This window comes from Otolemur garnettii, unplaced genomic scaffold (genome assembly GCF_000181295.1).
Source record: "Otolemur garnettii isolate 467f Iridium unplaced genomic scaffold, OtoGar3 scaffold00021, whole genome shotgun sequence".
Taxonomy (NCBI): domain Eukaryota; kingdom Metazoa; phylum Chordata; class Mammalia; order Primates; family Galagidae; genus Otolemur; species Otolemur garnettii.
In genome coordinates this window covers 16,831,548-16,857,918 of record NW_003852416.1, presented here as the reverse complement: position 1 = coordinate 16,857,918, position 26,371 = coordinate 16,831,548, and the positions used below count along the sequence as shown (strand labels likewise).

At 47.1% G+C, this 26,371-nt stretch overlaps 1 protein-coding gene across 2 annotated transcripts in view; it reads right to left on the bottom strand.

Annotated features, from left to right (window-relative positions):
• Nucleotides 1-26,371, bottom strand: part of SH3PXD2A (SH3 and PX domains 2A) — a 240,458-nt gene that overhangs the window by 136,705 nt on the left and 77,382 nt on the right. For both annotated transcript variants that reach the window (XM_023511719.1, XM_003787195.3), the window contains exon 3: nt 17,122-17,197. In XM_023511719.1, the coding sequence (XP_023367487.1) occupies nt 17,122-17,197 (76 nt within the window). The remainder of the gene's footprint in view (nt 1-17,121; nt 17,198-26,371) is intronic.

The window sequence follows — 26,371 nt, the reverse complement described above, 5'->3', positions numbered from 1 at the left end:
ATGGCACACTTGAACCTTTAGTTCAACTTCCATGGCACACTTAAATTATGTTGGTCAAAAAATGAGTAAAAAAGAGAATATACTTGCTGTGCTTTGACCTTCTTTTGAAAATAATTTCATTAATGAACTTTACAAATTTTCACAACACACCTCAGATCCTCTCACGGCATACTGGTTGAACATCACTGCCTTTACAAGGCCAGGTGTGGAGCAGGGTCAGCATACATCATTTATTCGCCTTCCTCTCAAATGCTGGCTGCACTGGGGGCTGGATGTGATGGGGACCAACATAGACATCATCCTAGCTTTCACAAAGGACACAGTCTATGGGCATTTGCAGCTATGGGTCAGTTACGATGGGACGATGGGGACACACAGGAAGGAGCCAGGCAAAGGGAAAGTTGGAAGAAGGTTCCTGGAGGCCTGAGTAAAGGCCCAGAGACTGGAGACCAGGCACGTCTGAGAAGCTCAGGTAAGTTTGGTGTGTGTGTTAGGGGTGTATTGGGAGGTGCATGGGGTGGGGGTTATGAATGATGCCAGAAATCCTGAAGGTCATCTCATCTACCTCTCTCACTTTCTAAGGTCAAAACTAAGCTCAGAGAGGGCCACTCCTTGCCCAACTTCACATAGTAAGTTAGCAGCCAGTGGGTCTCAGAAAGGCACGCGGACTGGCAGCCTGGTTCTGGGATGGATGTTGTAGTTTCTGTACTCACAGTTTATGTCCGCTAGGGTCTCTGCCTTGGCTGTCTTTCCTACTCTGATTTCTATGCAAATCCCAACCCAACAAGAACTGCCACTCACTGACATGTTTTCATAGACCTGAGGACTCAAAGGGGCCTGTGGAGTTGGCCTCCAAGATGGCCCCAGTGACACTTCCCTCAACATCCCCTCCTGTACCGAGTAGGGCTGACCTGGACCCTGTGGAAATAATGGTGTGACTCGTAAGGGTAGATTATAAAAGGCATGGTGGCTTCCTCCTTGGTCGCTTTCTTGGATACTCATACTGAGGGAAGCCAGCTTCCATGTTGTAAGGAGACTCAAGCAACCCTACGGAGATCAACATGTCAAGGGACTGAGGCCTCTTGTCAGTAGCCGAGCCAATCCGCCAGCCCCCAAGGGGAGCCATTGTGCAGGTGAGTTCTTCAACTCTAGTCAAGCCTTCAGCCATCCCCACTACTGCCTCATGAGAGATTCTGAGTCAAACTATCCAGTTAAGTGATTCCTTCATTCTTGGCCCATAGAAACTGTGTTGAGATAATAAACTTTTATTGTTTTAAGCTGCTAAATTTGGGGGTAGGTGATTTGTTATGCAGCATGCTGGGCCTAAGTACTGCTCAGGAGAGGGCAGGGTCCCTGGATTACTTGAATCAGAGATATTTGGTTATAAATGCAGATTTCTGAGATTGCCCAGATCCTCTGAATTAGAATGGAAGGGAATGGGGGCAGGGTGGGAGTCAGCATTTTTAATAAGCCCTCTGAGTGACTGTCATGTACCTTGAGGCTGAAAATTACTGAATTAATCTGATAGCTTCCAGATCTGCTGAGAAGCTCAGAGAACTGATAGGAAGGCCCTTATCACACATGTATGCAGAGGCAGGCTGGACGTAGAACCCACACTTAGTGCTCTTTCTACTTTATCCCTTCAGGTTGCTTTTTAGAGAGACAAGGGCTCTTTTCTTTGTTTATTTTATTTATGTTTAAAATCTGCATGTAGCAAAATGCTGTACAGTGAATTGTTTGTCTGCTAAAGACCTTGCTTTGCTTTGTCGGGGAGCAACTTTGTTCCAATGTGGACCTAATGCTAAGAGGGAAGAGTTAGGCCTCGCAGAGAGGCTGGTGCTGCTGCAGACCATTGAGGTGGCAAAGGGACTCTGTCTACCCACCAAGCCACCTCAGCACCAAGCATTTCTCCCAGGCCAATGAAATGCAGAGTATGCAAGGCAGAGAAGATAAATGAAGATAATGAGGGAGTCCACCTTTAACCCCTGCCAAACTGTCACCCCAGCAGCTAAAAATAATACTCCACTTTCATTTGCATAGCATTTTGTGGCTTAGAAAGAATTCATGAGCAGTCTTACTGAATTACCTTTGCAGACTGTAGGAGGCAGGTCCTGTAGTCATTCATCATTCACCATACATTTTGAGCAGCTACTATGTGCTGGGTAACACATTAGGCAAAGAGGATATGTAGATTTGCTTCTTTATTTGTTAACCTTTCTTTGTGTATACTATATGGCAGGCACTGTTTTAAGCACTTTATAAATATTAACCAACATATTTTTCACAATAGCTCCAAATGTAAATACCTCTAGTGTTCCCATTTGTCAAAGAAGTAGGAATACAGAGAGGTTAAATCATTTTCCCAAGGCCAAACAGCTAGTAAGGGATGGTATGGAGATTTGAACCCACGCAATCTGGCTCTAGACTTCACCCTCATCACCAGGATAAAGTAAGACATGGTTCTTGCTCTTCAAATACCCCAGCTTTTAAAATGCTCCTGATCACTGATGAAGAAACTGAAGTTCAAAGATACCTTCTCAACTTCCCCAAGACACACACTGCCTGGGACTAAAAGCCAGGTCTGATTCTAGGTGGCCTTAAAGAAAGGGTTAGCAAGAGATGGGTGTGAGGGAAGCAACAAGGAGGGTGTTTCTAGAAGCCAGACAGAGGGTTTCTCTAGGCACCACCAGCAAGTCAGAAGCATCCCTAGAGACACTACTGTCAGAATAACCCACACTCACTGGCAGGCCTTTGCGATAAGTGACTGTCTGCTGCTCAGGCGGTATTCATGTCTCCCGATATTCTGGAACACAGTTATTTATAGACCATATTTCTATTTATATTTTCATTGAATTCCTGCTAACCCTCACTGATTCTCTGACTCCCCAGACCTAAATAGGGGGAGATAAGAACTCTTTTTCACCAAGTAAGTCAGGGGCAAAGGTGAAGGTCAAAGTCTTGGTTGTGTGTGCAGTCTTTCAGCAGGAGCCCTTTGCACAGAAACATTCAAGACAAGGGGGCTTTCTACGCCTTTCAAAGGAAATGGGAGGTGGGGACAAGGGGGTAGGGACGGGCACAAGGCTGGCCTTATACAGAGGCAGCCACATTCTGCCAGTACAGTGGGATTTGAGGCAGGCCTAGAAGACCCCTGTTCTTCTAAAATGTTTTCCCTTTTGCATGACATTCCATCATTAAACATTTATTTCTTTGGGCTCAATAGCTATTAGATCATAAAATGTTGGGACTATGAGAAAACCTAGGCAGTATCAAGTCCAATCTTTATATTTCACAGATGGAGAAACTCAGGCTCAGAGAAGGGTATGACCTGTTCTTCTTACAGAGGAATCTAAGTGAATAAATGGAAATCTATAACAATGTGTAGGAGACAATCCCAGGGTTGGAGGAAGTGTTATCAGGCTCAGCAAAAGAAACTAGGAAAAGTAATGTAGACCCCATGTGCAAAATTTCTCCCTCATCAAGTTTTAGGAAAGAACAAGTAAGCCCATGTGACATTTGGTGTTCTCAATGGTTCTCTAAAGTTCTATTTGGTGCCCTCAATGAAAACTTCCTGGTTTTAGCACCATATAGAAAGATGAAAGTAAACTGAGACTTCTTTCTTCCACATTTCAGTCCTCTTTTGAATTGTGGTTTAGGAAATAGTGTCAAATGATTGTCACCAGATGGTTACTTTATGGGTTTGGGTTTCCAAAGCTGGCTTTCCAGAATTCAGTATTATTTCCTTCCGGGAACTATGCCTGCAATTCTAGCATCTGCCACTAGGTGACAGGCTACATTGGGTAGGTTGAGCAAAAGCACAGCAAATAATGTCATCTGGACAAGATCTTCAATGTAGGAATATGACACTATAGTAAAAGGATAATAATGATCAACCTTTAAATCACATATTTTTAAAAAATGATACAAAACTTGAAACAAGTTTAAAGAAATGCAAACATCCTTGTGTAGGCAATATACTCAATATTTTATACCCAACCTTAACTGTTAATCTCCAGGTATACATCTTTGGTCAATCCAACTCTGTGGCAACCACTTCAAGGACATAAAGAATAGTGGTCAAGAACTTGGACTTGGGCTCGGCATCTGTGGCTCAAGCAGCTAAGGTGCCAGCCACATACACCTAAGGTGGCAGGTTCGAATTCCCAGCCCGGGCCCGCCAAACAACAATGATGGCTGCAACCAAAAAATGGCCAGGCGCTGTGGCGGGCGCCCGTAGTCCCAGCTACTTGGGAGGCGGAGGCAGGAGATTTGCTTGAGCCCAGGAGTTGGAGGTTGCTGTGAGCGTGATGCCATGACACTCTACCCAGGGGGGATAGCTTGAGGCTCCATCTCAAAAAAAAAAAAAAAAGGACTTTGGCTTTGGAGTTGGGGGACCTGGATTTGAATCCTCAGTTCTGACTCTTTTTTTTCTTTCTTTCTTCCTTTTGTTTTTGAGACAGAGTCTCAAGCTGTTGCCTTGGGTAGATAACTGTGGCATCATAGTTCATAGCAACCTCTAACTCTTGGGATTAAGTGATTCTCTTGCCTCAGCCTCCCACGTGGCTGGGACTCTAGGCACCCACCACAATGCCCGGTTATTTTTTTGTTGTTGCCGTTGTCATTGTTCTTTTAGTTGGCCCCTGCTGGATTCAAACCCACCAGCCTCGGTGTATATGGCTGGCACCCTACCCAGTGCGCTACAGGTACCACCCCTCAGTTCTGCCTCTTACTAACTAAATGGGCTTGGGCAAGGAGGGTTGTGTCATTAAAAGAGATAATAGAAGCACATGAAGCCCTGTGCACAATACCTGGCAAAAGTATACACTTAATAAATAGTAGCTATACTCTTGAGTAGAAATTCTCTCTCATTTACAATAGTTTAATGTTAAAAATTTCAGGACTCACACATCCTCAGAAAGTTGTTTGCAACTTTCCCCTACAGCCAACTCAACTAAAAATTTATCTCTGGGCCCCTAGACACAACAGTGGCTATTCCACTGTCTCTCTTTTTGGATCAGGTCTTTCTGTTAAGTGAGAACAACTCTGCCAACCACATCTCAAATGAGTCTTATTTAAGCCATCCTGACCAACTATTAAACTGGTAAATTCATCTTTCAGATTAGAAACAAGAGGCTGGGAGTAAAAAAAAAATTACCAATCACAGAAGAGTTACCTGGCTTTCAAATTACCAGTCATTCGCTTCTCTCAGCCCTCCTCCTTTGACCCTCTCATTTTAGGTTTGCAATAATTATTTTATATACAAGAGCAAAATGTGCTCCTATAAAATCTTACATTATTTTTTGACTGGGATTTTTTGCCAGAGACTCCTTATGACAGCATGTTTTCTCTCCTAACAATATAACATAACTGGAGACATAGCTTTCAGACATTCTCGTGCCCTGTTATCATCAAAACCACAGAGAGTTCACATACCAATCTCTCCCACCTCCAATCAGAGAGACATCTCAAATAAAAACTGTAGCCATCTCCTTGGCCCAAACCTTCACCCCATTTTGGGGGTGGGCGAGACAGAATGTTCTGACCTGTGTCTGAGAGGGAGTGTGGCCAGGGCCTGAGCATGCTCCTGGTTAAGCCAGTGATGGGGAAAAGGGCTGTACTGTCACTGTGGCCTCCTCCTATAGGATATCAGGAACAGGTGGCCAGCTCAGGTAGGTATAAGGATGTGAAGCCAAAGAACCAACCCTCACCAAGTTACTTATGTGAAGCCTGGTCTCCATGTGCACTTCCACTTTGTGTTAGAAATGGATTTGTCATCATAGGTTCTGTGGTTTATGTTACATGAATGGATTGAACATAACCAAGCACCTAGAAAGTCCTAAGGACAGAGGAGGCATCCTATCAAAGGGCTTTGATGGGCTTAAAATCTGGCTCCTCCAACTTTACTGTGTATACAAGTCACCTGTGCTAGATATCTGTACTAAACTTCAGACTGTGACTTACTAGGTCTAGGGTGAGGCCAAGTCTCTGCATTTCCAACAAGCTCCCAGATCACATCCAAGCTGTTGATCTGTGAGCCACATTCTCAGCAGCAAACCTGAAAATGCACAAGACTATGCGACCATGCTCTTGGGAGGGGATCTCACTCCTGGAAAGGATTCTGGGAGTGTACTCTAACTATCCCAGACAGATAGTTCACCATTTTGCATGGAACCCAATAGTAATAAGGAGCAAATCACCACTGTGTGCTGAGCGGTCGCTGTGTGCTGTATAGATGACATTTCATGTGGTGCTTTCAACAGCCCCAGGCAGGGGGGTCTCACAGATGAGGACTGCAGTGGAGGCAAAGAAACACTGAGTCACATGGCTGTTAAGAGCCTGAGCTGGGATTTGAAACTCAGGTTTATCTGGCTCTGAGTCTTCCAGTGTCCAAATACATGTACCATAGTTACCTATCTCAGTCACAGAGAAAGCAGTTTTGAGTCAGACAAGTTGAAAGCCCAGTCACTGCTCAGATCCCCCATACTCTGGGGTTCATAGTGTCCTATGGCAATGCAGTTCTGGAAGTTCTTTCTGAGACCTGCCCAAATGCATTCTTATACATGTGCAATCTGGCTCCTTGTGCTGTGGATTGGGAAGACAGAAATGAAGCCCTCTTTCCTCAAACAGTCTTAGCTTGGCTGCTGCAGCCTGCAGTATGTCCTGGGCCACGATGAGTAGAGGCAGGCTAGGCCAGCCAGCCACCCCCACCCTCCACCTTCACTTCCTCCCCTGCCTCCTGAGGGTATATTCAGGTGAACAGACTCCATCTTCAGGCCATGCCAGGCCCCTCAGGCCAACTGTGGTCTGGAGGCTGGTGGTCTGGCATCCTGGGGCCTCTTCTGTGGAACTGTGGGGATTGGGGGAGGAGGTATATGCATTGCCCAGAATGACTGTGCTGTGGAGGCCCCAAGATGAATGAGGTATCAGTTCATGGAGGTGACTCCAGGGGCCAGTTCAGTCCTTGTCCAGGAAGAGCTCTGGCTTAGGGCTCCATCCGTGGGGTTGGGTCCAGTCAGGGCGACCTTAGAGAGCAGTGGGGGGCATCAGGCTAGAGACACAGTGAAGGTTTACCTCCAGGGCCCCTTGTCTCCCCTCAAACCACCTCGGTGGCCCCATCCACCACTGCCTCCCGCTGCTGCCACCCCCCAAAACCTAGAGCCAGAAGCCAGAGTGCCCAGTGCCTGCAGGCTGCAGGGAGGGAAGCTGCCCACAAAGCATCTTTCATACGCTCCCAAACCTCGCCTACCTCAGGGAGGAGGGAGGAGGTTATTCCCCTTCACCCCTGGTGGGTGAAGGCCGCAGGGCAGGAGTTGGGGCCGTGGTGCCATGAAATGCTGGTTCTGCTGCCTCAGTTCATGCTGCCCGGACAGAACTGTGGGTACTGTCATCCTTGACCCTTTACCCCTCTTCCAGTCCATCAGCATAGACTCCTGACTGTCCCTCTAAGACACATCTCAGAACCATCCACTTTCCTCCACCTGGTGCCCATGTGGGGCTGAGCCACAATGGCCTGTCACTTGCTTTGTCCAGCCCCAGCTGGTCTTCATACCTCCTCACTTGCCTCCCATCCTATATGACAAGCACCAGCCTGAGGAAGCCTTTCAAACCAGGAATCTGATCATGTGGCCAGTAAGATCTGGCGTTCTGGAGCTGAGTGAGAGCCTGTGAAGCTGGTGACCCTGCCACGTGACCAGATGATGGGGCCAGGGTAGCTTCCCCACCTTCCAGGCCAGAGAGCCATCTGGGTCATCGCTCTTCAGGAACAAGCTCTTCACTGCTTTAAGAGTTGCCACAGGCCAGGAAAGAGTACCAAGAAGTGCGGCCGAGCCTGGCCTGAGAGGGAAGAGCTGACTCAGCACAGAGGGGGCAGGCGGGCAGGGCGCAGAGCATATGAAACCCCACATCTGTGTCCTGTGGCAAAGCTACTGCAAGCAGAGGCAGGCTTGTGGCACCATCCCTCTCCCATCACAGCCTAGGCAGTGCCCTCTACACATTAACTACTTATAGTATTGGCTCAAATTATCATGGACCCATTTGACAGATGAGGCAATAGACCTGGAGGCCATGTGGCTGGGCCAGATTGCACAGCTCCTGCACACGTGTGTGGGGTCTGTTCCCTCTTGTTCATGAGTGGCTTTGCCACAGAGGATCCAGTCAAGAGTCTCTTGGTTACCTGACTCCTATCTACCCAGGTCCCTCTGGGTGACAGCCCTCCCTACCTGCCTCACATGCTTCTTACTGTTTTTCAAACACACACCTTTGGTCCCACTCAGGTTCCTGCTGTCCCCTTGGCTTGGTACCCCTGGGGCCTGGTCTTCCTGTGCTGGCTCAGTTCTAGTGTCATCTCTCCAAAGAGGCCCTTCTTGAGCACCTAATTTCAGATGTCCTGAGCCACATCACCTGGCCATCCTTTCTGGACTTATCGCTATTGAAAATCGCCCATACATTTGTCTGCCTTCTGACTCCCCTACTGGAAGGTCAACTTCCTGGGGACAGAAAGCAGACCTACCTACCTTGTTGTCAGCCATGTCATTGCTGCTTATGGCTTGGCCTGGCACACAGTAGGTGCTCAATAAATACCTGTGGCAGAAATGAATGTGTGCAACTCTTCCACACCACATTCAGAGCTGGCTGCTGACAGCAGACCCTGAGAACCACCCACCCCAGATTACAGAGTGGGAGGATAATTTTTGGGGGTGGGGAGCCGTAATTACAAGAAGAGGAGACTTCGCACTTCCAGAGGAGACTGGAGGAAAGCCGCTTTTAAGATAGCATGCATCGCCTCTCTGGCCTGCAATCTTCTTGACCTTTTTAAAACCCCAGCATTATCCACAGACCCTATTTTTCCTTCTTCATCATGTAGCTTCGTCTTTTCCTGCTGTCCCAGGTCACTAACAGGGCCCAGAAACCTCTTGGCACCTCCTTTGTGGGCCAAAGTCCCTGCCAGGGTCTCTGTGCAGCTGCCTCCCTCATAGCTCCCAAGGCCCTTTGGGAAGGGCTTTCTTAGGCTGGCGCCTGAGATACACAGAAACACCTACAGCCCAGGAAGGGGGCCAGCTCTCCCCCGCACCATGGACCAGCTCTAGCTAGGGATATCCCTTCCCCCTGCTTCCTTCTTTGCTGGAACAAACACCGGATCTGCCTGCCGCACAGGGCTCTGGGGGCCGCGAGAGGAAGGCCCCAGACAGAGAACATGCTTGCAATTCACCGGGCATTCTGCGCACGGTGGCTCCACACTGCCTCTTCATTAAGGGGCTGGTATGTAAACTGGTAAGCTGGTACAAAAGAACCAAGCATGCCTGCTGTCTAAAAATACACCTCTCTAAGCTTGTAAGGTCATGAGGCTGTCTGGGAGCTGGCAGCGCCTACCTTGATTATGGGTATAGGTTTACTTTCCTCCCTAAGCAAACTCTCTTCTCCATGACTCAACGGCTGGGGTGTATGTATAGCTATGGGGGGACTGACTCAGCTTATTAGGATGAAGGGGCTTTCTGGAAGCCCAGAGGCCCAGTGCCAAACCAGCACAGAGACACAGATGGCTTGAGAGTAGGCAGGGACCTCGCACAGCCTCTGCAGAGTGAGTTCAACTCTTTCTGCTCCGCTGCATGGCTTCTGAAGTCCCTCCGTCCCTGGTCGCAGTTGTTTGCTTTTTACATCAGCAGCTACACACTCTACTTCACTCCATAATGATCATTTCCTCCCAGGGAGCCTCCTCAGGCCAGCAAACTCAGGATACACAGGAAATCTACTCCAAACCCAGGATGGGCAACAGGAGATGGATTTTCCACAATAGTCTTTTCAAACAAGGCAGAGAATTCCATGTAAACAGTAGGCTGCTGGAGAGGCTGCTGACCCTACCATGCTTGGTCCAATGTCCTAGAGAACTTTATTTCCACGTACCTCTTCCCAAAGCAGGAGACCCCAGAAAGCACAATATACATGTGAAACAGTTCGCCCTGGGTCTGTCTTATAAACACGGCACTGCCTGCCTTGTTTTAGGTTATCTTTCAAAGGTGTTTACACCTAAGGCAAACAGCCTTAGAAGACAGAGATAGTGACTGCCTCATAGCACAAAGCAGGTTTGCATGTAGCCTTGGCCTACTGACAATGTCTCCTTTCAAAGCAGAGGGGCAGGATGGCTTACTACCCATTGTAAAAGATGTGGGCTTCCTAAGGTCTGGGCTCCTCTCCTGTCATGTAACTCACTACATGCACAGATGTTCATCTGCACCCACTTGTCACTCCTATGGAACAGGAACAGGAGCTGGCAGAAACATGCTGATGCTCATGCTAGTTACAAAGCTGTAATAAGGGCCTATCTTTTTATTAAAGAAGTTTTGTGTTTTCTGTCAGCGTCCATGAAACAATGGTGAGCTAACTTAATTGGCTTGCAAATACGGCAAAATCTTAGTTCTTAACAAGGCTGTTCCTACCGGGACCAATATCCAAATTCCAGCTCTGCTCCATTTCCAACAAACTCAGAAGCCCCAAATTATAAAAATATAGGTAAATCAGGAAAATAATTCCTTTTTTTCAAAAAAAGTTCTTTGCTTTGCGACAGGATTTATTATATGCCTCTTCTTTTAAATAGAATACCACTTAGGACACCTAAAAGACGATGTGATTTGTCCCAAAGAGCTGAATTTGCACAGAAGGCTTCAGAAATATGCCTTCATGGAAAACAAGTTTCCCCAGTGCCTTTTTGTTGGTGATAGAAATGCCAAGAGGTCAGGCCTGGGAGCAGAATTTCCATGGACTATTACCAAAGCACTGCCTCTTTCCTAAAGACCAGCTGGCCTGCTTGTTTAATAGCACTCTCTACCTCCATAAAGTAAAAATCAATTACTCAGGTCTGTGGTCCAGTTAATTGAGTTGTGTCCACAATAGTTTCCTGGTTTTGATAACATATTGTAGTTACATAAGATGTTACCATCGCAAGGGAAGTGCTTAATGGTGGAAAGTGATTTGACCTCTCCTTAAAATGGGAATAATGCCATCTATCCAACAGTATGGTAGTGGAATTGCAGGGTAGGAACGTAGAGTGCCTACTAGTTTCACAGCCTCTTGTGAGTCTATAATTATTTCAAAATAAAAAGTTTTTAAAAATGCTGACTTAGAAAACCAAATGACCAATCTTGTTAGAGTTATAATTAAAGGAAGACAGTGCCTTCTGCAAGCTTTGGGGCTGTCTTATTTGTAATCGCTAAAATAATAATAAGCTAAATGGTATCAGTGCCCCTCCCTCAATCAATTAATACTCTAGTTAACTCAGCCACTTAATGGAATGAGAGTGCTCTTAAAGATGACCTGAGTGCCCATGAGATTCAGGCCACCTGTCTGCCCCAAATGGTGCTCCTGCAGCATAAGACCACAGGAACAGCTGGAGAGAGGGGTGGGCTTCCAGGTGGGTGGTTTTAAGCAGAACCTTTCGGGTCCCTAACCTGGGAGCTGTGGAGGCAAGAAAGGGGAGGCAAAGGCAGCGTCTAGCCCAGGCTGGCTGCAGCAATTTCTCCCCACCCAAGGAAAGGCATAGCACAAGATAAGAAGTGATGGTGGAAAGTGACCTGACTTCTCTCTAAAATGGGATAATGCCACATGCAGTGAGACTGGAGGGAAGGCAGAGTGGCCAGTGCACAGCAAGGCACATACTCAATAAAAGGCATCTGTCTCTACAGGAGAATAACCAACCAGTCTCAACAAAGCGCACACTGTGTGTCCAGCCCCACGACAAGGACATGAAAGACGTGGATAAGGGCCTTGTCTCCAGGGGAGGCCACAAAGGTCAGCAAAAGAGACGGGTGTGTCTCCCTCACTCTCACATAATGTGGGGTTAGAGGTGCAGTCCCAGAGGGAGTCCCTCCACTACCCCACTGCCACCCCCAGGTATCCAGGCCCTGGGGTAACTGCCCCTTCCTGCTCTTACTCATGTCACATTTCCTCCTTTCAGTTCCACAAGGGGAGGGGTCCATAACTTCTCTTTGCCCCTGCTAGGTGCTCCCAGGCCTCATCAAGACTGGTGGGCCCGGGCACAGTGCATCTTCTTCACCCTCAGGGTTCAAAAAGCAGCTTCTAGCCCTGGTGAAAACAATTGGGGGTCCTCTTAAGAGCAGTTCCCCTACCAACTTTTATACAGGATTTGATTGATGTGCAAATGTCAGCCCCCTGGGTCTACAAGTGCACTGGTTTCCCACTCTACCACCTGGTTGGCTTAGCTTACAGACACTCTCCGAGTCCCACTCTTCCCTAGCACCACTGCACAACACCCTATCTGCATCCACGAGCCAATGGGCACTGTCTGGGTCACTTTCTCCAGGGATGGAGCCTCTGCCTTGGTCACAGGAGGCCCAGGGATACACCACTTTTCAAACCTACAGGCTGACCCTAAACTCAGGCCATACACCACCCAGACATACCACAAGCCTGTGCCCTAGATCCCAGATTAATGCTCATGTGCAAGATTTTCTGCTAGGATTTGACTGGCAGATGAATAAGCCCATAACCAAGCCATGGGTTCCCTCTGTCTCTCCATTCCTCTGCTCCATCACCTCCACCAAACAGTCATGAACCTGGGGCCAGGTGGACCTAATGCTCCAAGGACACCCCCTGAGACCTCATACCCAGACAGCAGAAAAGCTCACTGCATCCCAGCAACTGTGGAGCTAAAACTGAGACCCTTCTGGGAAAAAATGGGTGCTCTCTTCCCCTTGGGTTTTCTTTGCTCTGAAATCTCAGATGAGGCGAAGGCTGCTGCCAACCCTCCTTGGGGTTTATGTTCTCTGGGGCTCTGTGGAGGCATAGCTGCTAGGGGTGACTTCAGACACTCTCCCCAAAAGCAGAGGCATAGAAACAGAGTGTTGGGTCACAGGGCAGGTGCCATAAGTGCACTGCCCAGAGCTCCTGTCTCCGCTGAGGCTCCTCCCCTCAGCTACTATGAGTGTGAGCTGCTAAGGGCTCACAGCTGCCCCCTCCAGACACATGCCCTGGTCACCCTGAGCCACTGCGCCCATGCTTCTGTGGGAGAAGACAGCCCACAAACAATGCATGATGAACTGGGGGCATAGAAATTGTCCCCTAAGATGGGACAGCTCTGTGGTGCCACTCACCGTCCCGAGCTCCCCGTGGATCAGGCTGAGGCAGACTTAGCTGAACCCACATCTCTGCCTTGCTTCCTCCCCAGCCTGTCCCCTTCCTTCCCTGCTGCAGGAATTTCGCAGGGAGCATGCCCTCCAAGTCAGTGCGTCCTTGTCTCAGGCTCTGCTTTTAGAGAGGTTGACTTACGATAGGTGATGCTCATCACTGCCCTTCTCTGATACCCTCTCCTTCCTGGGAGGAAGGAATGAAGGGAAAGCTGGGGACTCCTCACATCTATACAGCTGACCCCAGCCGGGTTCTGACTGTGTTGAGTCATTTTTCCTGAACCTTTTCCCTTCATGTCCAAGCTAAGGAGAGAGGAGGGGGCAGGGGGGTTACGGTAGTTTCTGGTGAGCTTAGAACAGAGCTTAGAACAGACAGGGCTTGGGAGCCCCAAATGGCCAGCCATGACCATTCTCAAATCTCCACGAGTAAGGGAGCAAAAGAGCAGAGTCCAAGAGGGAACTCCACTGAAGGGAGGGGAGAAAAAAGCAGAGCCAAGGAACAGAAGATGTTTCCTTTAGGGTGGGCTGTGGGGTCGGGCAACTTGACCTCATCCTCTCACCAGGATCACCTGCTATATACCAGTCACATTTGCATGGCAGCTGGAAAGTGACCCCAAGCTTGACTTTTCCCACGTGGTGTGGGGGCAAGTGACTGTATTAACAGCTGCCATTTATTGAGCATTTACTATAAGACAGGTGCCCTGCAGAGTGCTTTACAGGAATTCTTTTAATCCTCACCTCAATCCTATCAGAGGAAACTAGTCCAGAGAGGTCCTCAGTCCCACAGCAGGTGCTGCATTTCAGTTTCCAGGGGCAGCTGCCGTGGAAGGGAGTCCTGCTCCGGAAGTCAGGATTAAGTTCTGCTGTTGGCCACACTTTTGGCTGCATGGCCTTGTACAAGTGTTAGCGTCCCTTGGTCTAAACTCCCTAGTCAGTAAAATGAGGACAATAACCTCCCTGAGGGGATGGAATAAGATTATGTATGTGGGCTCTGTGCCTGTAGCTCAGTGGCTAGAGCACCAGCCACATACACGGGGCTGGCAGGTTCAAATTCAGCCCAGGCCTGCCAAACAACAATAACAAATAGAACAAAAACATAGCCATGTGTTACAGAGGGCACCTGTGGTCCCAGCTACTTGGGAGGCTGAGGCAAGAGAATTGCTTAAGCCCAAGTTTGAGGTTGCTGTGAGCTGTGACACCACAGCACTCTACTGAGGGCGACATACTGTGAGACACTGTACAGTCTATACATACAGTCTACTGTGAGACTCTGTCTCAAAAAACAAAAGAAAAGAAAGATTATGTATGTGGGTGGCACCTATAGCTCAGTTGGTAGGGTGCTGACCACATACACCGAGGCTGGTGGGTTTGAACCCGGCCTGGGCCTGCTAAACAATAATGACAACTACAACAAAAAAATAGCCGGGTGTTGTGGTGGATGCCTGTAGTCCTGGCTACTTTGGAGGCTGAGGCAAGATAATTGCTTAAGCCCAAAAATTTGAGGTTGCTGTGAGATGTGACACCACAGTACTCCACCCAGGGCCACAGCTTGAGACTCTTGCCTCAAGAAAAAAAGATTATGTATGTGAAAGTGTAGTGTGAAATGCTAGGCACCCATGAAAAATTGGTAATAATGAAGGCTAACATTTATTTAGCCCCTACTGGGGTGGGCCATAATTTTAAATACCTGAGATTCCTGGCAACAGCCCCAGGGAGGAGATACTGTTATCATCCCCATTTTCCAGATAAGGAAATTAAAGCACAGAGAAGTTAATACAACTGGTAACCACAGAGCCAGGGTTTCTGGGTGAGCCCACGTGGTCTGATTCCTAAGACACGGGGTGGTGGTCACGGCAGTACACAACCTTGCCTTTCACCTGGCCTCCTTTGAGGGTCGGCTCCAGGGCTGCCTCTTTCAGGAGGCCTTTGCCAATTTCCTCAGCTCACAATGAACTGGCTGCCCTTTGAGCTCCCTCTCCAGTCACCCTTGGGATTGCCCAGTGGTAGAGAGGGCCACATCCTGCCTTACATGGTCCTCTGGTTATGGAGCAGGTCTGCTCTCTCACTAGGTGGAGAGTTCTTAGACAAAGGAAATAAATCCAGATTGTCTCTTGACTCACTGGGCCACCCTCACCCATCAGCTTGGCACAGGCTGAACCCCTGGGAGACACCTGCTGACTGAATAGTAATGAGGTGCCCTAGAGGCTAGCTGAGGAAGAAGCCTATTTTTCTAAAGCAAAAAGGTGACCGTTGGGCCCCAAGATCAGGCCACCATGGCCTCATGTTGCCTGTAGGACATCTGTACTCCCAGCATCACAGCTGGGCTCCCAGGCATTGAGTACATCTAAACTACATTGGAGCAAGATCTAAGGACATTACAAACCTGGGTGTAGGGCATTCCATTCAAGACTCAGTACAGAGCCAAGCAAGGCATGAAAGTCACATCTTAACTCCCAGGCCAGAAATGGAAAAACCATTCTCTGCCTCCATGGAAGAACCAGGAGGCTGAGATTCCTCCCTATACCCGCACTGACTAGTTCTATTCTTTCCCAAACTGTGGGATTTAAAAGTTCTTTTCTATAGTTAATAGAATTCTTTTTTTTTTTTTTTTTTTTGAGACAGAGTCCCACTATGTCACCCTTGGTAGAGTATCATGGCATTACAGCTCACAACAACCTCAAACTCTTGGGCTTAAGTTATTCTCTTGCCTCAGCCTCCCAAGTAGCTGGGACTACAGGTGCCTGCCATAATACCTGGCTATTTTGTTATTGTTGTTGCAGTTGTCATTGTTGTTTAGCAGGCCAGGGCTGGGTTCGAACCCGCCACCCTCGGTGCATGTGGCTAGTGCTGTAACCACTGTGTTACAGGTGCCAAGCCTAAAAGAATTCTTAAATGAAGAATCAACTATTGCATAAGCCCCTGAGGATAGGCAGTGATACCCATACATGTCTTTCGATGCTTCTGAAGAGGGAGGGATGCATGAGAAACACCTTTCAGAGAGGAACCACTCTTCCAGGGGGGAGCCCCTAGGTTTGTTTTAAGTCAACAAGGGTAGGCGCTAACTGTGGGTTGGCAGCATGCCAGGAGTGAATGAGCTGGAGGCCCTGCCCCTTGCAAAGGTCCATCTGTTGGCTGTCCTGAGCTGGCCCACTGAAGGCCCAGAGCCAGCATTAAGCCTGGAGAAGCCCATGTGCCGAGAGCTCCCCTGGGGAAGGCAGAGCATCTGGAGAGCCTGGAGAAAACATTGTCCACATGGTCCAGGGCAGAGCCAGCTGTGAAGCAGGAGGCCAGAGTTCATGCCTCAGCTCCATCGCCTCTACGGGCAGTTACTTAACCTTACTGAACCTCAGTATCTTTGCCCCTCAGGGGGACATTAAGATACTTGCTCTAGTGTGAAGATGCATAGACAGTTACAAAAAAAGCACTCTGTAAGCTATAAATCCCCATACAGACGTAAGACATCATGGTAATGACAGGTTTTGATATACCTGAGTTTTCCTCTAAATTATACAACATAACCAATTGCTTTGAACATGTTCCAAAATAGAATAAGTGGCCTCATCTGTGTGAGGTGACGTGGCCACTAGAAGACCAGACCCAGCGCATGTGCACAATCTCAGCTCATCTGCGATTGGAATAGAAGTCCATGGAGATAGCTCAATCTGTAGCTCTTCATCCATTCACAAGAGAACTAGATCTCTCTGTGCTTTTTGTGAAAAAGAAACCAAAGTCTAGGAGTTTGAGAAATCCTTAGAAGCTATGAGCCATGAGCCAGCAGAGATGGTCTTGCAATGGTAGGAGAAGCTACTTGGAGGAAAGTAAACTTCAAAATCAGGTGTTTCACAGTCCCTTGGGGAATTTGAAACATGCAGATTTCTAGGCCCATCCCACCCAGAACTTCCAGCTTAGTAGCCAGCCTCTTCTTGGCCTATGTAACATCCTTTTCCAGGCTGACCCCATCCCTTCGGCGAGGCCACCCAAAGCTTACCTGGGAGGAAGGGGATGATCCTTTGCTTGGGGTCCTTCTGGCCACCTTCAATGGGAAACTTATCCAAAAGCTGCATCTGAGAAACCAGACAGACAGAGGGACAGGATTCAGAAGACTGGAATAGCTGTCATTGTCCCTTCCCACTCCACTGCACTGCTCCAGGGCCCTTCTGTCCTCACACGGATGAGTGATGCCTAAAATCCCTCATTTCACAGACGATTAACACACCACATGGAGCATGAAAGGGAGGAGGCCAGAGCTCTCTGTACATCGAAGGAGGTGTCTAAACAATCTCAAGGAGGAGTGGGGGCACTGAGCTGGGGGGGGCAGTATCTGGGGCTGCCCCAGACAAGGCTGGGGAAGGGACCAGCAGGCTTTCAGGCCAGGCTGCAGATGGGGCTTCTGGAGGCTTCTTTGGGCTCTGTTCTTTCATATTTCATCTGCTGGGTGAATCCTTCAGACCCAGCCATCTCAAACCCTCCTGGGCCAGAATAGGGAAGGCCCCACCTGATGCTTTAGACAGACCACCCACCTTCCAGAACCACTCTGTGGAAACAGATCCAGATGTTATTTTAATTGCAAAACCAAATTCATCGTGTTGCCCCCAGTGCTGGAAGACCCCTCCTCATTCACTTCCTACCTTCCCACCCTGAGATCACTGCTGTTTTTTCAGGGGAAGACCTACTGGAATACTTTCCAAGATTCTGGAGGAACAATTGTGTTTTCTTCTGTTATTCTAGGCTGAATTTCTGTGTAAACTGGAAAAACACACAAGAGACAGGATGGACAAGGCCAGGGTCCTGTGTCTGGAGCTCACCCTCCTGAGGTGAGTGAGGAGTTGGGGCAAGGTGGGCAGAGCCAGCATCTGGCCCTGCCACCCCAGCCACGTGACCTTGGGTGAGGCATGGAGCCTTTCCTGCACATGATACCTTAAGTCCATTCATTCCTCCCTCCCTTCAAGTGTCTTTTAAGCACCTATTTAGAGCACTGGGCACTATGGAAAGAAGCAAAGCCCCTGCCCCCAGGGAACTGACGTGCTGGTGGAAAGAGACAAACAATACACACATACATGTCTTATGCAAGGGGTGCTTAACGCTATGATGAAAAATGATGCAGGAGGAGGTACTGGTGTAGGACAGGTGTTATTATTTCATATGGGGTGGGGAAGGCCTTCCAAATCAGAAGGCAATTCAGCAGAGACCCACTGGAGGTGGGAGCCACACTGGGAGAATGTTCCAGGCAGGTAGAACAGGAAGCGTAAGAAGTCTGAAAAGGTTGGTAAGGCTTAAGCCGGGCACAGGGACAGGCAATGAGATCTGAGAGGCAGGATGAGCCAGACTCAGGATTTATTCAGATTGAAGGAAGGAGAGGCCCTGAAGGCTTCTGAGCAGAGAAGAGAGATGATCTGACTTGTGTGTTGAAAAGATGGCTCTACCTATAGTGCAGTGAATGGGCAAAGGGCAGAAGCAGGGACAGCAGTCAGGAGCCTGCTGAAGGCAACTTGGACCAAGGCATTCGCATTAGAGGTGGTGGAAAGTGGTTTGTGTCACCATGGAGGAATACCTGAGGCTGGATAATTTGCACAGAAAAGAGGTTTGTCTGGTTCACATCTGCTGGAGGATGATTGGCCATCTGGTTTAACCCTTGGGCTGTTCCCACTCATGGCAGAAGGTGACGGGGAGCCAGGGTGTGCAGAGATCACATGCCAGAGAGGAAGCAAGAGAGAGAGGGGAGGAAGGTGCCAGTCTCTAACAACCAGCCCTGGGGGAACCAATAGAGTAAGAACTCACTACCATGAGGATGGCTCCAGGCCATGCATGAGGGATCCACCCCATGACCCAAACTCCCATTAGGCCTACCTCCAACACTGGGGATCAAATTTACATGAGGCTTAGGGGACAAACATCTGAACTATAGCATGGTGCTAGGCTAGAATATGTGTGTGTGTGTGTGTGTGTGTGTGTGTGTGTATTTCCATCCATCCACTCACCCATCCATCAGCTATGAATTTAGGATGTCTCTTGCACAATTATTACCCAATAGACTCAGGCTTTTCAGATCCCACATATGAAAGGCAGGTCATTGATGAATTCCATTCAAAACAAGATAGAGACTATACTGTGATTAACTTTCACTTCCCTGAATAGACATTTAAAGAAAGCTGGCACACGAGTTTTCACTCTCAAGCATTTAATAATTGCCTGCTAAGTGGAAATACAGCCACTGGGCCATAATAATAGAAACATGTACTAAGAATTTCTTTTTAATTAATAAATTTTCAAATACACAGATGAGACAAAATCTCTTATTTTCTCCTTTTCCCATTTTTTTTCACCCATATTCTGTTTTTACAAATGTCATTTTTATAGTACATAAGCAAATCATGTTCACTGAGGGGGAAAAAAAATCCCCTAGAAATTGCAGAAGCAGTGGGGAAGTTAAAAAGAGAATAAGAGTCATGTGATCTCTCTCCCTGAAAAAATGGCATTCATATATGTCCTTTCTAGGTATTCTCCCATGCACGTAGAGACAATGAATGGATAAATACTTTTTGCTACATAATCGTACTTTTCCATGTCAGTGAGTATTTTCATATTGCTGTTCTTAACTGTGACACAGACTTTCAACATTTGGGTCAGCCATGGTTTACTCACCCATTTCTCTACTCTCAGATATCAGGTTGCTGACTCTTCACTCCTCTGCATAATGCTACCATGATCATCCTTGCCCACGTGTCCAGGCTCACTTCCTTACTACTAGCATACTTTAATTTTTGTTTTATCTTGTTGTATTCCATACACATTTATAACTGCCTTAAATCTCTCCCAGAAGAAGAATGAGATTACATGAATGAATATGGGGAGGCCAGGCCTGAGGCCTCGGAGCAATGAATCCATAGGTTTCTGACGATACAGAGATGTCCGAGGCACGGAGTGACTCGCCCTTATCTGAACCACCTCTCTTCCTAAGCCAGTTGACAAGCATGGGATCTTACCCACGCTGCTGTATCTCTCTGGGGTTTGAGGGAGTTAAGCTACCTAAACTTGAAGTTTCCCCAGCTCTGGCACACATATGTTCTCTGACCCCTGCATTTTCCTCCAAGAACTCAGAGATTCTCACTAACGGTGCATGGAGAACTCAGTGCTGAGAAGAGTGAGGAGAAGCAGGCAGGCAAGATCCACACATTCATTTCTTCCCTCCAAAAACAAAAAACAAAACAAACAAAAAAAAAAAACACTGCCTTCTAGATGCCAGGTCCTCTGTTAGGTGCTAGAAATAAGGTGAACTGCAGTCTTTGCACCAAGGAGCTTGCCATCTAGCTTTGGGGCACTGCTGCCCACCCTCTGATGTGCATCCAAAACACCTCACGGCAATGAACGTGCAGGTAGGTCTGGGCAGGGCCTGAGACCCCACCTTTCTCCCAAGCTTGCAGGTGATGCTGAAGCTGCTGGTCTGTGGGCCACTCTCTTAGTAGCAGAGCTCTAGAGCTGTGCCATCCTGGTAGCCACTAGCCACATGTGGTTTTGAGCACTTGAAATGTGGCCTATCCAAACTGAGATGTGATGTGTTTGTAAAATGTGCACTGGGTTTCAAAGACTTAGTACAATAGAGAAAAGAAGGCAAACTATCTCATTAATAATTTTTGTACTGATTACATGTAGAAATGATGCTATAGGTACATCAAGATATAAATAAAATACTTTAAAAATTAATTTCACCTGTTTCTTTTTATGTTTTTAAGCAGCTACTAGAAAATTTAAGATGATATTTGTGGCTCCCATTACATTTCTACTGGACAGCTGCTCTAGAACACAATGGTTCTTGAAGTGTAGAGATTTACCTGGCCCAGGGTGACAAGCGCAGTACGCTGGGCTCTGGAACAGACCACGCGGGAGCCCAGAGCCCAGGGTGGGGATTCTTAGAAATGCAGATTCCTGATTGCCACCAAGAAGTCTGTGAACCTTTGATCTGGTGCTAGAGATAGACAAGCAAACCCTAGAGCAGTGATTTTCAACTGGTGAGCCGTGGCCCACTGGTGTGCTGTGGGAAGATCTTAAGTGTGCTGGGAAAATTTTTAAGGATCATTAATTAAACTACTTTCAAAAGAAGTTCAAAGCACAGTAAATATACTCTTTTTTTTTTTTAACCTTTTTTTGATCAACATAATTTAAGTGTACCGTGGAAGTTTGTTTAACTGTAAGTTCAACTACGCTGTGAGATAAAAAAGGTTGAAAAACACGCTCTAAAGTGATGGGAAATGGGGAGGACGGATGAACAGGATCCTGTGGGAGCTGAAGAGCAGGTCAGGGAAGGCCTCCTTCCTGGAGGAGGTAAGCCAGCTCTGTCTTTGTTGAGGGACAATCATATTCCCTGCACTTTCCTTGCCAAAGGGCAGTCGGAATTCCCTTGGTGGGTTCATGTGTTCCCGCAAGGTAGGAGCCATCTGACAGCCCCGCAAATAAGGAGGCAGACTTGAATTTTCCTCCAAAGGGCCTCCTGGGTGCTTTGCAGTGGCCTCTCATTCACCTCCTCTTTCTGTAGCAGATTTTTCTCTTCTCCCACCTCTGGCTTAGTCCGTCCCCCACCTCACAAGGCCAAGATAAGCCCATCTGCCCCACTCCCCTAGCCCTCATGTGCCAAACCCAGCCACACCTGTCACCTAGTCCCAACTCTACCCATTACTCATCCCCACAGCCCACTGGCCCACCAGTTGCCAGTGACATCTTCTTTGCCCACACATAGGTCACCTTTCAGGGAAAGTAGGTCCCTGGCTCAGACTCCAGAGCAAAGCAAATAAAGGTGGCCCAGCTGAGTTCCACTGTGGCATCAGCAGCATAGGGTCCCCTAAACTGCACAGTCTGGCATCTTGGTCCCCAATATGGCCACAGTGGATGGTAGAATAAATACGTGGGGCTGTGCTGGATAAACAGTGCCAATGTCACCCCTCCCAGAGGGCCAGGCAAGATGCACAGTGGGTTCTTGTGGTCTGGTTGGTGTTCAATTTGCAGGGCTGGGTTGGACAGATAACACAATCAAGGTTGACGGGGACTGTCTCCTGACAGGCCTAACCAGACCTTCTGTGAGGAGGAATGGTTGCGTGGGCAGCAAGGAAGGAAGGCTCCTCCCAGCAGAGAGTTCTGCTGTGGCTACCTTTTCAGGCAGGAAGTAGATTCTCCTGTCACTCCAGTAAGGGCCTGACTCGGGCTGGATAAAAAGCAGGGACCATTGCCAGGGTCCTTGCTGGAGAGGGAGGCGTTTGGCTAATGGAGCCCCTTGCAACCACATCAGAACTTCCCAGTGTGTGGAGGACGCCAGGCTGTTTATCTAAAGGGTGGATAGTGTGAGAGATACAGGACAGCTCGGCTCCAAGAGCTGGCTCCAGCCAGAAAGAGCTGACTTGCAGCTCTGCTTGGGCAGGGCTCACAGCAATAAACACCGGGGAGAGAGGAGGGCGGACCCTGAACCCAGCTGGGGCACATCTGTAACCCAAGAGGCCACTCCTCGCCCTTCCGAGAGGGTGGAGTTCCCAGCCACTCAGCTTGGGGGCCCCAGTCCTCAAACCTTCATCCTTGTGACCACTTCTAGCTCAGGAACAAAGGGAACATTGCTATAAGAAGCTGGTTCTGGCTCGGCGCCTATAGCTCACTGGTTAGGGTGCTGGCCACATACACCAAGGCTGGCGGGTTCAAATCCAGCCCAGCCCTGCCAAATAACAATGACAACAACAACAACAACAACAAAAATAGCCAGGTGTGGTGGGTACGTGTAGTCCCAGTTACTTTGGACATTGAGGCAAGAGAATTGCTTAAGCTCAAGAGTTTGAGGTTTCTATGAGCTGTGATGGAAGCCCCGGCACTGTACTGAGGGTGACACAGTAAGACTCTGTCTCAAAAAAATATATATATATAAAAAGTAAAAAGAAGCTAGTTCCTGGACCCAGAAATTCCCCTTAAAAAGAGACAAGGCCACCCCATGTCTCTGACGACCATGAGGGTTCAAGGGACAGCTAAGAATTCCTTTGTCTCTTCTACTTAGCAAGGACTCAGCAGTCCCTGTGTTAAATGCTGCAGATGCATCAGTGGGGCATCAGAGAAAGAGAGGAACAACAGTGACAAGCATGTCTTTTCTTAAAGTGCTCGCCCCTTGTGGCCTTGTACTTCCCCTATTCCCTTCTATTCTTGGATCATCTTACAAGCGACACCTCTTGCAGGAAGCCTTCTTTGACCATTCCAGCTGAAGGTCATGCCTCCTTTCTTTGAATTCCCGCATTACTTTGGTTTTTATTCCCTGTTTAAGGACTTCACATTGTCTTTTGTACAAGTTCATCTCATTGCCTGGGAGGAAGCTCCCTTCACCCTTGAATGGTCTTGGCACCCTTGTCAAGCCAATTTGACATGAAGTTATAAAAATATTAGATTTGGAAGGGACCTCCTAAAAAAGCATTAACAAGTCATTTTTAAAAAATTATTTTAAAAAAGATTTTGCAGAGATGGGGACTTACTGTGTCACTCAGGCAGGTCTTGAATTCCTGGTCTCAAGTCATCCTCCCACCTCAGTCTCCCAAATGCTGGGATTACAGGCATGAGCCATCAATTCTAGCTAGCAAAGCAGAATCTTTTGAAGAAGGGGAGTTCAGTAGAATTCTCTGCTCAAATTAAATCTAACATCAAACCTCAATACATAATATTTTAGGCATAGATATCTTTTCAGAACAATTCGCTGAAAAGACTATCTTTTTCCCATTGAATTACATTAACTCCTATGTAAACAATCAATTAACTATTTATGTATGGGTCTATTTCCAAACTCCTGAAACTAACACTACCCTTTTTTAATTACCGTAGGTTTTAAATAAGTCTTGAAACTAAACTTTTTCTTTTTCTTTTTTTTTTTTTTTTGAGACAGAGCCTCAAGCTGTCCCCCTGGGTAGAGTGCTGTGGCATCACAGCTCACAGCAACCTCCAACTCCTGGGCTCAAGAGATTCTCCTGCCTCTGCCTCCCAAGTAGCTGGGACTACAGGTGCCCGCCTCAACACCTGGCTATTTTTTGGTTGCAACCATCATTGTTGTTTGGTGGGCCCGGGCTGGATTTGAACCCAGCACCTTATGTGTATGTGGCTGGCGCCTTAGCCACTTGAGCCACAGGTGCCAAGCCTTTTCTTCTTTTTCAAAATAGTTTTGGTCTTTCTTTGCATTTTCAAACATATTTTAGAATGAATTCATTAATTTATACAATATAAAAGCCTCTTGGAATTTTTTACTGGGATTGACTTGAATCTAGGGAGAAAAGCTATCTTAAAAATATTGATGCTGCCAGGGCGGTGCCTGTGGTGCAGTGGATAGGGCACTGGCCCCACATACCGAGGGTGGCAGATTCAAACCTGGCCCCGGCCAAACTGCAACAACAAAAAAATAGCCAGGCTTTGTGGTGGGCGCCTGTAGTCTCAGCTACTCAGGAGGCTGAGGCAAGAGAATCGCCTGAGCCCAGGAGTTGGAGGTTGCTGTGAGCTGTGTGGTGCCATGGCACTCTACGGAGGGTGATAAAGTGAGACTCTGTCGCTACAAAATAAATAAATAAATAAATAAATATTGATGCTCCCACTTATGAACATGGAAACTCTTCCTATTTCTTTAGATCTTCTTTCAACTTCTTCACTAGTGTAGAGGTCTTGCACATCTTTCATTAAATTCATTTCTAAATGTTTTGATATTATTATTAATGGTGCTTGAAAATTTCATTCTCTAAGTGTTTTCCACGAGTATATGGGAATACAATTAATTTTTTGTTGTTGTTGACCTTGTACCCTGCAACTTTGTAAAAATTACTTATTCATTCTAGTAGTTTTTTTTTTCTTTTGGAGATTCCTTAGTACTTACTGCATAGACAATCATGTCACCAACAAAAGAGACAGTTTTATTTCTTTTTTCCCCCAACTCATATGCTTTTTATTTTCTTCTCTTGCTTTATTTCATTGGCTAGAAGTCCAGTACACTGTTGAATAAAAGAGGTAAGAGAGAACATTCTTGTCTTATTCTAATCTTAGAAAGAAAGCATTCAGTCTCTTATGATAGTGATGTTAGTGATAGGTATTTTTATAGATGCTCAGGTAAGGAAGTTTCCTTTCATTTCTATCTTGCTGGGATTTTTTATTATAAATGAGTGCTGAATTTTGTCAAATCCTTTTTTGAAAATATTTGCTGTGGCTTGTTTATTCCCATCAAAATTCATGTTAAAATTTTATCCCCATTGTGGTGGTGTTGAGAGGCGTGATATCAAAGGAGGTGATATTGTGGATGGTGTTTGGGTTGCGGGGATCATGATGAATGGCTTGGTGCCCTTCTTGACAGCACTGGTTCTCCTGGGGATGGATTAGTTCCTCCGAGAGTGAGTGGTTATAAAACCAGCATGCCCCTGGGGTGTTGCCTCTTTGCCAGTGTCTAGTCCCCTTTGACCTTCTCTGCCATGTTGTGATGTAACACAAATGCCCTTATCAGAAGCCAGGATCATGTTCTTCAACTTCCCAGACTGCAGAACTGTGAGCCAGATAAACCTCTTTTCTTTAGAAGTTACTCAGTCTCAGGTATTCACTTATACGTAGGTCACTACAAAAGTTTTGAGACAGATTGTGTTATGGTCCATTATTTTGCTTCCAAGAAACACAGTCCACAGCATCATTCTGATTCACCCATGCAGGTTTCAACTTGCTTGGCTTGTCAGTGTTGCTGGGAGGGCTGCATTTATTTCCATCTGCACGAATTTCACATTTCTTGATTTTTGCATATCTCGACACTTTCATAATGACTCATGTAGTAACACAAAATAGACTAAGAACTATTGATGCAATTTTCCTCCCTTTAATCTGTTAACATGGTGAATTTACACTGATTGCTTTTAGAATACTGAACCAAGTTGCATTTTTGAGATATATTTTACTTATTTATGATATATTATCCTATCTGTACTATTGGATTGGATTGGATAACATTTTGTTAAGGAATTTGAGATTAATATTCATAACGTTATTATGATTTTCTTATAATGTCCTAATGAGGTTTGGATCTCGGGATTATGCCAGTTCATACAATGCATTAAAAAATGTTACTTTCAGCTCGGCGCCTGTGGCTCAAGCGGCTAAGGCGCCAGCCACATACACCTAAGGCAGCGGGTTCGAATCCCCAGCCCGGGCCCGCCAAACAACAACGATGGCTGCAACCAGGAAAAAAAAAGAAATGGCCAGGCGTTGTGGCG